This window comes from Camelina sativa, unplaced genomic scaffold (assembly GCF_000633955.1).
Source record: "Camelina sativa cultivar DH55 unplaced genomic scaffold, Cs unpScaffold00793, whole genome shotgun sequence".
NCBI classification, from domain to species: domain Eukaryota; kingdom Viridiplantae; phylum Streptophyta; class Magnoliopsida; order Brassicales; family Brassicaceae; genus Camelina; species Camelina sativa.
The window spans coordinates 1-12,916 of NW_010921921.1; the positions used below are offsets into that span (position 1 = coordinate 1).

Below are 12,916 nucleotides of genomic sequence, written 5' to 3' on the forward strand. Positions count from 1 at the left end.
ATTGGGCGCGGAATAAACGCTCTGGGTCCGGCTTATCCCAATGATTGGAAGTTCGGGTGCGAAATAACGACTCTGGATCCGGCTTATCCCGAAAAATAGTAGGTAGTTATACCAGCTGATCACCTGGCCAGGGTGTCAACAAGGGGTGAGTTCGGTACGAACAAATAGATACTTAGTCCCAGTCGGGCTAAGGTATACGTATGAGTATATAGTTTTTTTTTTTGTTTGTTTTTTTTTTGAAGGAATTTCCTTTTTCTGGAAATAATGAACGTGCTTTATTAAATGCGCTGCGCGGTCTTTGAGAATTATTCTCGGAACCTCGCGAAAACCACGCTGCACTCTGATTGGTGCATTCAGCGGCGGTTACTTCCCGTAATCCTGTATAAATAGAATTGAGAGTTTGGGAGATCATTCTAACTTCAACAACTTTCCAAAATATTGAGAGAAAGAGATGGTGACTACTCGATCTGCGTGGCTAAAACGGGCTCTGGAAAGGTTAACCGCTTCGTCGAGTGGTTCCAACCAAACTGAATCGTCGGATGATTCCTCTGCCCAAGAGGGCGTAGAGACTTTCCGAGTACGCACACTTGTCCCACCTGTTGATATGGCGGGTGTAGAAGGGAGCCTCGTGTGTCAAGAACTCCGAAGGTATCGGGCTCGCCGCTATAGGTTGGGGGCTCACCTTATGGCGAGACGTCGTAGACTGGCCGAAGTCTGTCGGCTTTACCGTTTGGACGGGACTATTCGGGTCCTGCACGAATTAATCGCCGAAGGCTTCTTCTTGGAGAAGTGGCGTATGACCGGGCTGCTTGCCGCGCGTACGGCGTGCCAAGAACTGGTGGCGAGTATGGAGGTGCCTGTCTTTTTTGAGGACGACTGTCAGCCCCTCGAAGATACCGCGCACCCGTTTACCGTGGATATCTGGGCCTACCGGGCTTCCATAGAAAGGTTAAGGCGGTACGCCAATTTCTTGGAATCGGCTGGTCCGGTTTTCCGTGAGAGGCACCTGGTCGAGGGCCCGTGCGCCTTCCTGGAAGACTTGGTGTCAAGAGGCGTTGAAGTTCCGAGGGCTAAGGCAAGCTCGTCAGTTCTGGCGAAGCGAACTGGATAAGGTAGCAGTAGAAGAACCGCTGGCAGACGATCTGTCAGGTCCGCGGCCTCCACTTCGTCTACTGGACTGCCCCAGATAGTGACGGCGAAGCCCTGACCGCTCCGGACGTTTTTTTTTATTTTTTATTTATTTATTTATTTTTTTGTTTTTAGGAGAACTCAGTCGTTGAAGGGATTTTCCCTCTTTGCGTCTCTTTTCTCTGTTTTCTTTTTTGTGTTGGTCATCGCTCCAAAGCATGTAATGGGGATTGACTTCTTTAGAAAAACTTAATTTTAATTGGAATTATCAAACCGTGTAAGAGAAATCAAATCCATGGTCGATATTTCGTACATTAGATCAGCTTGGCGCCGAACTGAATGTATTCGAATAATAAGAAGAAGTTTTTCAACCGGAAAAAACTTTATTAATATATTAGCTGCATTCACCTCATCTTTAAAAGATAAGGAATTGCCTACGTACCCCGAAGTGGGGATCAAGCCAACCGTAGTTCGTACTACAAAAGAAAGATAAATGGAGTTCGGAGTCCCGAAAACTCCTGGGTAGGATCGTAACAGCGACTTAGCTGTAATAACGTTTCAAGTGGGCTGCGTTCCACGAGTTTTTGATCCGTTCCCCAGCCATGGTTACGAGTTCGTAGACGCCTGGACGAACCGCTCTAGACACGAGGTATGGACCCTCCCATCGAGCGCCGAGCTTACCGGCGTTCACTTCCTTGGTGTTCTCGAAAACTTCTCTACGAACTAGATCGCCTTCGTTGAAACGTCGCTGACGAACAGTCTTATTATAGTATCGAGCTGCTGCGTCTTGGTAATGTTGCACTCGAACTAATGCTTTATGCGCAACTCCTCGGCAAGGTCGTTGTGGTCGATCAGCATTTTGTCATTGAGTTCGGGATTATCGACCATCATAGTACGGCGAAGTGTCGGGACTCCTGCTTCGGCCGGGGCAAGTGCTTCGAGACCATATGCGAGGGAGAAGGGGGACTGTCCTGTGCTTCGCCGTGGGGTTGTGCGATATGACCATAGTACACCGTCCAAGTGGTCTGCCCATGCTCCCTTCCTTCGACCGAGTCGTTTCTTGAGTCCGTCGACGATCGACTTATTCGTGGCTTCAGCTTGACCATTACCTTGCGGGTACCGAGGAGTCGAAGTGCTGAGACGGATTCCCCACAGACGGCGCCAATTGTAGAAACTAGGTTTCCACAATGAATTTGTTTGAGGAGGGAAACAAATTCAATAGAGTTATATCTCTAGAAAACAGATCTGAGCCTTCGAATTAAAGTAAAGAGGTAGAACTCAAAGGAGTTAGGGTTTATTGCCAAGGACAAAAGGAGAACTCGATTATTGTATTTTATTTTCCACCCTTACAATGGAGAAGTCTCTCCTTCTTTATACATGTTCTAAGATTACAATATATATCCACTTTCCTTATCGGACGAAGTGAGATATGGAAAACTGCCTCATTGCTTCATTCGGCCGCCGTGCCGAAGTGGAAGTCGGCTCCTTCTTCTTCAAGGCGACACTTTGGCCGAACTGACTTCTTGTTGACCTAATCGAGCCCTTAACCGGTTTCCCGATTAACTAATCAATTAGTATTTCTGGTTTAGCTCGGTATGTCGGGGGTGCTGAATCCTGCACCAACAGAAGGCAATGAAAGTGAAGCTTCAAGACGTATCAAAACAGAGCTTCTTGTGCAGATGCAGGTGAGAAGATTATTAGAATTCTGGGGATGAATTATTAGGAGAAACATGACTTCTTTCTCTCTCTCTCTATTTCTCTTTTATTTTAGGGTGTCGGACACAATGATGAGAAATTCCTTGTTCTAGTAGCAACAAATACACCGTATGCTCTTGATCAGGTGAAACTCATAAGAGTGGATTGGTGTTTTTGAATTAGTTTCCAGCTTTAGAATAATACTCAATACCTTGTTCATTGCAGGCTATTCGGCGACGTTTTGATAAGCGTATCTATATCCCTCTACCTGATGTCAAGGCTCGTCAGCACATGTTCAAAGTACTGAATTGTCTTAAAACTTTTCTCATAGTAAATTCAGGAGACCCAATCCTAATGATATTCGTGTATGAATCAGGTGCATTTGGGGGATACTCCTCATAATTTGAAAGAAGCTGATTTTGAATATTTAGCTTGCAAGACAGAGGGATTTTCTGGTTCAGATGTGGCTATTTGTGTAGGTGGCTTGGCCTGAGTTATTATCTCTCTATCTAGATAAATAAACAGTCTAGGCTTGTGCGCTGATTTCTACTTACAATAAGTAACTTGCACTTTATGGCTCACGGGACAGTCTCTTATTGTGTATACTTTTGTATTTTCTTACTTTCACCTTTCAGCAAAGTTATTATGTAATGATAGTTCCCCTTTCACTCTATGAATTAAATGGCCTGATCCAAGAGCGCTAGTTATGTCACTGAAAAATGCTATCACCACAACTTCATCATGTAAAGACATTTGTTTTGAGTCAGTTAGGTGTAGAAATTATACACAAATCAATTAACCTATAAATGATGTCTTTCTCTGTTTTGTTAGCAGCTGGTGCATTGTAAAATCCAAGAGGTGCATTCTTCTAGCATTTTGAACTTCTGGCGCTTTGCTATATCCAAGAAAATCTCCATCCTCTTGTGGAACTCTGACCCGCTCTCTTTGCATCTAAAGGAACCAGAACACTCACACTGCTCTGTCAAATGAGCGGCTTTCACCTGATTGCACCTAATGCACACTAGATCCTGCATGTGGTACATTCTCTCTCTCTGTCTCACCATCTGGAGAAGACTATTCTCCATCTGCTCTCTGTCATATATCTTCCCACATTGTGTATCCGCACATGACCATTCTTTCTCTGTTAATAGATCTGGGTCTCTGCATAAATCTAGGTCTCTGTAGGCATCACAGTTGCTGCAACAATAAAAACAGTATAATCAAAACTTGGTGTATACATTTTCAGCCGTCTTACTGCTTACTACTTCAAAAAAGTCAAGTATTAAAAAACACAATGTGGGTAGATATATGACAGAGCAGATGGTATATTCAGCCTTCGGAATATGACCAAGGTAGCCCTCTTTTCTCTGGGATTTGGGGGTCTACGGCGTTTTTCTTTTCTTTTAGTGTTGCAAACAGATAGCAAAAACTAGAGGTAGCAAATCACCAGAATGCTTCTTTGAATCACAAAAATTGAGCATTTCTTTTGGTCAAGTAATACCTGCAAGCTACATTAGGTAAGATGCAGGAGGGCCCAGGATCAAGAAATTCGGCTTCAGCAGCATACTCTTTTACCTTAATGTACTTCAACAGATTCTTTCTCATTACCTATAGAGAAGAGATTACGTCAGTAAGATTGTAGGTCTAGAGAACAAAATTTGAGAAGACAATAGTTAACACCCATCTGAAACTATCCAACTTTTTAGGTAAACAGTTTCAAGAATCAGATTTCCGGAATGTAGACTGGATTTGTGAATGAAATCATTTACAAAGAGGTTTTCAAATTATAAAGATTAAAAACTCTATATGAGAATTTTGAATTTTCATTTCCAAGATTAATCTATTCAGAGGACTTGTGAATACTCCATATGTTTATCAAATTGTACCAGTATCAGGTAAAATTGAAAAGGAATAGGTAGAGTACTTACCAGAACATCGTGCTGGACATTCTGGTCAAGAGCCAGAACAGCAGAGATAACCTGTATAAATTCTAACGTGTAATCTCCTTTGGGAGTTTGACCAGAAAACCGAGATGCATCTGAAACGTTTATGTCCTTCATGTGTGACATGATATCAATAACCTTCTTAAGAAGCCTCTCTGTGAAATAGGATTCAATCTGCATAAAAAAACAAAAAATTAATGAGGAGATAATCTTTTGAGGGAACGAAAAGTAAATCAAAAGAAATGGCTTTAAGACTACCTGTTCTCTTAGATATTCTACCATCTGTGCCTCTAAACTCTCTGAACTGCCTTTTTTTTTCTCTAATGCAAATTTCCAGGGATGGAATATAAACTCGGCAACGATTATAGTGAAATCACTCTGCCAAGATAGATGAAATGCATCAGTGTCCAAGAAAATAGTCTAACTGTTGCCACATGTTTAAATCACTCTGCTTTGATTTGAGTGAGGGTTCTGTCTGTACACCTTAATATACTCGGGTAAATGTCGTGCAACACTCCATTTTTGTTCAATAGCCACTTCGTCAGGTGAACTTTCATCATCGGTAGCTTGGATACCAGTGTAGTTATACTAAAGGTTGAAAAAGAGATATCTTGATGAGAGGGTATAAATAAGGAAAAGCAAGATCAAGAAGTCTGATTAAACCAAAGCTAATGATGGAAGATGGGGCTTTAGTAGAGTTCAGTGCAGTTTGGAAATTATTTTTTAACCATCAAGGTGAAAGGACTTTACTCTGGTTTACTGGAACAACATGAATTGAGGTCCCATGGATTGTCACTTTTTCATTTCCTCTCTTTGAGGCTCAATTTTTATGTTCAGGGATTTGTAATTTTACAATTTACAACAAAGTTTACCATGTTTAGCTATCAGAAATTAAGAATACAAAAGGGAAGTATAAGAAATAAGAATTCTAACCTGATCCATGAAAAGTAATGAGTGCCAGTAGTGAACCGGCTCGAGCAATATCCACTCAAAGATAGAACTGTCAGGGGCAAAGTACAAAAATAATGGCAGGAAAATGAGTGCAGCCGACATATAGTCAAACATATATACCGTGAAAGGAAGAAACCAACCTATTTCCCACCGCTGTGAGCAAGCTTTCACAATAGGCCTTAGCAGCAGATAGATCAAATTTCCCTGTGTCGATAATGACCTTTGAGAAGTCTGCATAAATTATCATAGCACCCAATCTCCGCAAATCAGTCAATAGCAGAGCAAAGACCTTTTGCATGACCTACAATATTCATGAAAAACGCAGGATGTCAAATGGGTTTAGAATTTTAAAGGCAAATAAAAAGTGAATGTAACTGACAAATCTCAGGATCTGAAGGTGCCTTGGGAATGATATGTCATAATAAGCATAATCCAGCATGGAGGTATTATTTGTTAGCTTCAGTTTCGATAAAATGAATTGACTAAGAAAGATTCAGACAGGAGTAAATTTATATAAAGTCTGCTGATTTATCCACACCAACTCATTTATACTTGATAAAAAGCAAGAAATACTAGATAATATTTACCTTGTGAAGCATGAGATGAAGAGCTGGATCATGGAGCTTAGAGGACGGGCTACAATAAGGAATTAACATCGGTATGTTATGAGTCAAAAAAAAAGTGAACATGTTACAAGATGTGACATAATCATACCTGCAGAGCCACCAAGACAAGCGTTGCAAAATGGAATCAGCATAGATATTCTCATATTTACGCACATCAGTAAAGCAATTATCAAACAATTGTTTCAGGACACGAAATGCTTGAGCACATCCAGTGGTCTCATCAAAACTGGTGTTCTCGTCTGAATTTGTTTCAAATCCCGAAAAGACGCCTCCTTCCATTTCATTCACAAGGTTGCTTTTCAGAAGGGCATTAACAGCCAAGTGATGGATCTGCACAATGCATGTTAATTAGAACAACATCCAAAAGAGCACGACAATTAAATCATTTTTTTTTATGACCTTTAGCTCCACAGACACTTTTCTATACGCTCCAGGGAATACCAAACTTGTCTGTTGCACCTGTGTCAGAGAAGCATACCAGTTTATCACCTTGATAGCGCACAAAAACAAAAAGAGAAAAAAAAAAAAAGAAAAACAACATAGAGATTTGCGATGATCCTGACAAAATTCACAGAATCCAAAAGGAAATTTTTTTTAACCCATTTGGTTACGTACCTCATCAGCAAAGAATGTCTCTTCATTGTTTATACCTCCGAGGTCTGGAACACCATTATCTGACACCCAAAGGACCTGTTATACAAAGGAAATTCAGTGATACATAATAGGCACTTCTAAAGGAAAAAGAAAAAAAAATCGAAATCAGTGATAGAGAGACAACAGCCTTTTGCCTAGGCGCTGGAGGAACAGAGCAAGAGCAAAAAGGCAAACAGAAAGAAAAAGGAAGGCAAATATTGTAGCAGTGGAACTAAAAAAAAAGTTACAAGTTAGGAAATTCGAAGAAAAGACCTGTTGCTGGCCACGGAGTGCCCTGGACATGAAGATATCTATTGTGAATGTTAGCCAATCAAGTCCAAAATTCCCCAGAGGCACCTAGTAAGTTGTACAGGAAATGTCAATAACTGCACAAAACAATAATATGAGGAACTATATCTCCACTTTAGAAACATAACCTACATGGGCGTATCTTGATTGGGCAATCCTCTGATCCAACCACTGAAATGCTGCAGCACAACGGAACATTGCTATTTTTGCTGCTGGACGTTGCCAGGAGACAGGCTATGCATTGCAACCCCACCACACATACGTATTACTTGATCAAATAAACATCTATCATAACATAAAAGGAGAAAAGGTAGCCAATTGGTTTATAAGTTAGGAACCTGATAACTATTGTCATCGCCGTTGAAGGGAATCCTCACACAGGGGAAATCATCCAGGGCCTTAATACCTTCCATCATGGAGTTATAGTCAGGGCATTCAATGACAGCAACAGTTGGTCCACTATTTTCTTCTCTGCAAGATAAAGAAACAATGTGACTAGTCAACACTACGGGATGATTTAACATAACCTTACAAGAAAAGTCCAACAATCAAACTCTTTGTTTCTTTTTGGGACAATTAACTTATACAATGTATCTAAGATTCTAAGTTACCAACTAGTTCACACAGGAAAAAATCAAATAGGAAAAAGCATGCGCAACTGATTCAATAGAAACACTATTGGATTCAATATGTCAGGGAAACATTTAACAAGCTGCACCGCTATAAATCAGGAAAAACGAGTTACTTGTATTCACTTATTGCTTTCTGTATAATCTTCTTGGCAGCTTCAGGATGGTCAACATAGTCTACCTGATGATTAGCATTCACAAAAGCTCAAAAAAATGCACGACTACTATTGTAGGGGTTCTATGTGATGAGTTTAGAGCATACCTGGAAAAGGATACTACCCCAAGACAATAAGTCAATTGAAAATTCTTGGCAACTATCTCTAAACTGTCTCTCTTGGGCAGATGGTAATAATTCCTTGCTATTAAAAGGATCAACTACCACGGCAGACATACGCTTCGATGCATGACAATATAAAACATACATAGCACGCCCTGTAGAGGTGCTGCAAACAAGAAACAAGTATACCATGAGATAAGTATTCCGGTCTGCATAGAGTATTCAATAATATGACTAGACACGTAGTCATAAACACTCCAACATTGTGACTAAATGCCTACTAGAAATTTACAATCAAAACCTTCTTCAACTTAAATTGCATGAAGTTGAATTGGTTTCCATCAGAAAAAGGGGTAGTCATGTTACTTTACAGAATGGAGCTTTACCTGTTATACAAGTAAACAAGTGGAATTGAACGGTCCAAGTAGCGACACTCAGTTGTAGTTTTCATATGAAGTTCACCAATTTTCCATCCATCTTGGATATTACGGTGCTTAGCTGTGTTATCAATTTCGCATACACATCCAATTTGACATATAGCACTAAACTCCAGAGGCACCTTAGTTTCATATATGCCCTGCCAAAGTTAATTATGAGACAAGCAAGCATAAACATGGTATTCTCTTGATGAAAAATGAAGGTCAAAACATGCATTTAACAAACAAGTTGACAAATCCCACCAAGCTGACAAGTCGATGGGTCTCATTCACATTCTATTCAAATAACAAAGAAGACACACACACATAACTGAGATCACAGACACCAAATACAATTTGTCTACTCACCAAATAAAATGCCACCAGAGATCACAGAAGTAAGAGTTAACGATACTAAGAAACTTTCTTTATTACTTTTAAGACATGCGATGGGTGGGTAGTCGATAAAAGGTGTGGCTTCTGATGGCACTTATTTTTTTTTAACTTTTTAAAAGACCTCACCTCAATTTCAGGGTTGGCAAGAAGAGCTGCACGCATTTTGCTTTCTTTTTTAAATTGATCTTCCTGAATTTTAACCTGTAAAGAAATATAAAACTAGTAACTAACTAAAAGGAATACAAGGGGAAAGATGTATAGTTGATAAAAGGCATGCCTCAATCAAATTATAAGAAGGCCTTCCATGAGGAAGAATCTTGTTGACACACTTTCCCGGGAATTTTTCAACTGTAGGAGCTTTGGAATTAATGTAAAACACCCTTGGGATTGTCAATGGGATCTTAAGCATCAATCCTTTCACAACCACCCAGGCGAAAAATTGCCCACTCTGTGGACTTGGGACCAGTTGTATTATCTGAAAAAGCCAGAAAGACAACATTATATGGTTACAAAATATTAGCCAAAAATATAAATACATTTAGGTTGCTGTGCCCACCTGCCAATGTGAACTAGTCAAGGCTTCTTCAGGCCTCCTAAAGTATGAACCTACACCTCCTCTTCCCAGACCAACTTTTTGATTTATCTCGTGAGCATCAATCTGCTTTGAAGATCTTAGATCACCCAACCTACAAAAAGAAGGAATACACAGTCAAGAAGTTCAGAAAGTTTTAGAAGCAGCGGATGTCATATTGAACTACATTTTGTTCCAAATAAAGTACTACCTTCGTTTTTTCTTCTTCTCTAATGTCACTTTCCATTTTCTCTTTTTCAGTTCAAGCCATCCTTGGTAATTTACGTTCTTGTCAATGTTCTGAAATGAGATATCATGGAACTCTGGACCGCAGCTCTCTTTCTGCTCGTGTTCAGTCATTTTTTTTTTTACTTCAAAAGAACGTGCAATTGGCTTTGGCCCTTTCACGGAAGGCCTGTTTTCTTTGCAAAAATCCTCAATATCTTCCATATTATCTTCAGTCACCAAATGATCTGTGTCCGACACACCGTCTTTGTTTGCTGAACTAAACATATCAACTAGTTTTCTCTGGCGAAATTTGTCCTCTTTCTCACGAACCTTTTTATGGAGCCAATCAGGATGATTCACCCTAGGCACAGGATTTTCCACCTAAAGAGGTCATATAAGCCGTTAGATATTTACAGAAAGAATATTAAGAAAAACAAAACCAATATAAATAGTAACAATGAACCTTCTGCATTGCAGCAGGAATGGTAATAACTTTTTGGATAGCTGAACTAAGGCGCTGCTTATAATACGACCAGTCAATAATTAAACGGATTCCGACGTCTGATGATGTCTTGCACCATTTTCGCAGATAATACTTCATAATTCCTGTGAATTTTGACGTTTCCATTACATTTGATCGATAAGAACGCAAGAATACATAATCACAGCAGATAACAGAAGGTTTACCCGGTTTCGTTGTTTCAAATATAGCAACAGGAACAGCCCGTTCGCTAACAGGTGTACCCTAATCATGAGAAAAGGTGTTAAGTTGCAAGAAAGGAAGTACTATAAGCAGATATACTATACCAGAATAGCTCAAAAAGATGCTTAACAGACAGTAAATACTTTTTTAAATGTAAGCAACATTATTAATACAGATTACATGTGTGACGACATTATTGACTTAGAGAAAATGTACATTCAGCAGTGTAACCTAACTAAGTCCTCCAACAGTAGAGATTGTTAACAGAACATACACAAGTCTGTCACTCGTACTAAAAAATTATAAGAAAAGATGGAAGAAGATATGTGAATCAGTTATTTTTTTCATAAGACCTAACTATTCAGTTTTTTCTGGCCTGTTCGGGTTGGTAATGGATGGCCTCTTTATATGTCAAAGGAGGACAAAAGTTCCACGAAAATTTTAAGTTTGACAGAAATGTACCTTTGGCTCACAAGCAACAATGTATTGGCAACGAAGTCCTTTATCTTTGACCATTGAATCACCAAGAAATTCAGCCAAGCGTTTTGCGGTGGTCACTGCACATGACTTTTGCTCACCATAATCTGCTAACGATTTGCTCATTGTGCTTGACTCTGATATATAATCTAGCAGTTCACTATCGGCAATATCTTTTCCTTGATTCTGGAGAAAATGTAAAGAGAAAACTATGAGCAAAATGACCCTTTTACAAATAAGAGAATTTAGCAGCACCTATATGAAAAGTCTTTCTCCTCAGTGGCTCCTCGGTAGGGGGAAAAAAATCAACTAAAAAATAACAAAAAACAAATTATTTCACATACATCGAGTAGGTCAAGCCACCGATTTGCGACGGCTGCAACAGCAGAATAGCACTCTTTAAGAGTTGATCCATGGAGAAATTTGTCAAAAAGCTCGGCCTGTAGGGAAGGGATAGAAAAACAAATAATGAAGGCTCTACACATGTTTATCAAGTAAATCTCAGCCTATTTTCTTGGGATGCTTGCGTCTAACAAATCATGAACATCTTATGCAGTTCATATTTGAAATAAGCTTAAGTAAACACAAGAATCCAAAAAATAGGATGGAAATGTTTTTAAAAAAAAAAAATGTAACATGCAGTGTGTCGTCATAGAACAGAGATTTTATTTATCAGTCTGTTCTTTTATGAACGATGAAGGTAGAGGAGCTCTAGATACTTGCTAAATAGTCACCTGAACAAGCAATTAAGAACCAGTGGAATTCTCCCTTTTCCTAACAGAGAATTATTTTATGTCAGAATTAGAACCTTAAAAATGCTGCTAGAAAGAGTTACTAAAAGTCTACTATAACTAGATCAAGTGAAATACAATCATCAACCGCTTTGAGCCTAAAAATAGATGAAGCAACAATCTGATGAATCATTACAACACAAAGAAAGGAAAGGATACCTGGAAAACTTTAATGAGTTTCAGCTCCCCTCTACGCTTGATCTCAAAACCCTTGAGTTCTGCTAAGGTTCCGTCATGATTGAAAACAGCATAACGCTTCTTAATTAAGATTCCTTCCTCTTTCGATGCAGGAATAATCATTGCCTGAATGGAAAGAATTACAAATATTTCTACGCAGCAATCAAAGAGCAGCACACGTAAAAGTTTAATAAAGTTTAAGCATACCTTGTACGGTCCATCCACTTCAAATTCAATTGAGCATTCACTATGTGACTTGTATGTCTTGCGTACAGGATCTTCAAGAGTCTGTTTCAACCAACAATTAAAGGGAAAAAGGAAACGAAACACAAGGCAAAATGCTTTCAGAACCTCAGAAGGGTTTATATCATCTGCTTATTTAAGACTGAACACAAAAGCTACATATAGGTAAGGAAAAGCTTGGCATACCTGATATTGATCATTTGTATTATTCTTTGCCACATCAACATTTAGCATTACACATGGATAAGAGATTGTGAGTTTCTTCATGTCACTGCAGTCAAAAAATAGAATTGATGGTTTACTTAACATCTTGAGAACCACGAGAAAATAAAATCCCCCCTAACATGGATATAAAAACTCTTGAATATATCTTAAAGTGAACTATTGCAATATATTCAAAACAAAATAGAACACGGAACTTCCAAACATGGAGATAGCAAAACCTTACATCGTTTTAAAAGTAAAGTTCTCAGGAAAAGATCCAGGGAGACAACACCATATACCATCTGTATCCAACTCAAGTGGTTTCCCGATTCGATCAATAAGCAAACGGGCATTCTGGATGATTTTGGCTCCAGTATAGGTAACTACACCAGCCATTTCCATGGAGTACCATCTTGCACCCCTGGAAATTGTTTCAAGTAAAGCTTTGGGTCAACCTAAATGGAACAGACAACGATCATATAACCAAAGTCCAGGCTCTTTGCAAGAGATCAGAAGACT

The 12,916-nt window shown here is 39.3% G+C and overlaps 1 protein-coding gene across 1 annotated transcript; it reads right to left on the reverse strand.

The window, feature by feature from the left end:
* Positions 1-3,500: 3,500 nt before the first annotated feature.
* On the reverse strand, positions 3,501-12,836 carry LOC104773941 (DNA polymerase epsilon catalytic subunit A). Its single transcript, XM_010498613.2, has 29 exons — positions 12,642-12,836; positions 12,380-12,464; positions 12,158-12,238; positions 11,933-12,076; positions 11,327-11,422; positions 10,968-11,168; positions 10,490-10,547; positions 10,266-10,408; positions 9,786-10,183; positions 9,560-9,689; positions 9,281-9,478; positions 9,130-9,204; positions 8,578-8,768; positions 8,177-8,357; positions 8,031-8,095; positions 7,624-7,756; positions 7,418-7,519; positions 7,250-7,333; positions 6,959-7,033; positions 6,743-6,802; positions 6,432-6,673; positions 6,305-6,353; positions 5,858-6,018; positions 5,700-5,766; positions 5,250-5,354; positions 5,025-5,144; positions 4,752-4,940; positions 4,325-4,431; positions 3,501-4,020 (listed from the first exon to the last, which is right to left on the reverse strand). The coding sequence occupies exons 1-29, from the start codon at positions 12,797-12,799 to the stop codon at positions 3,651-3,653; spliced, it is 4,068 nt and encodes a 1,355-aa protein (XP_010496915.2). The 5' UTR covers positions 12,800-12,836; the 3' UTR covers positions 3,501-3,650.
* Positions 12,837-12,916: the final 80 nt, after the last annotated feature.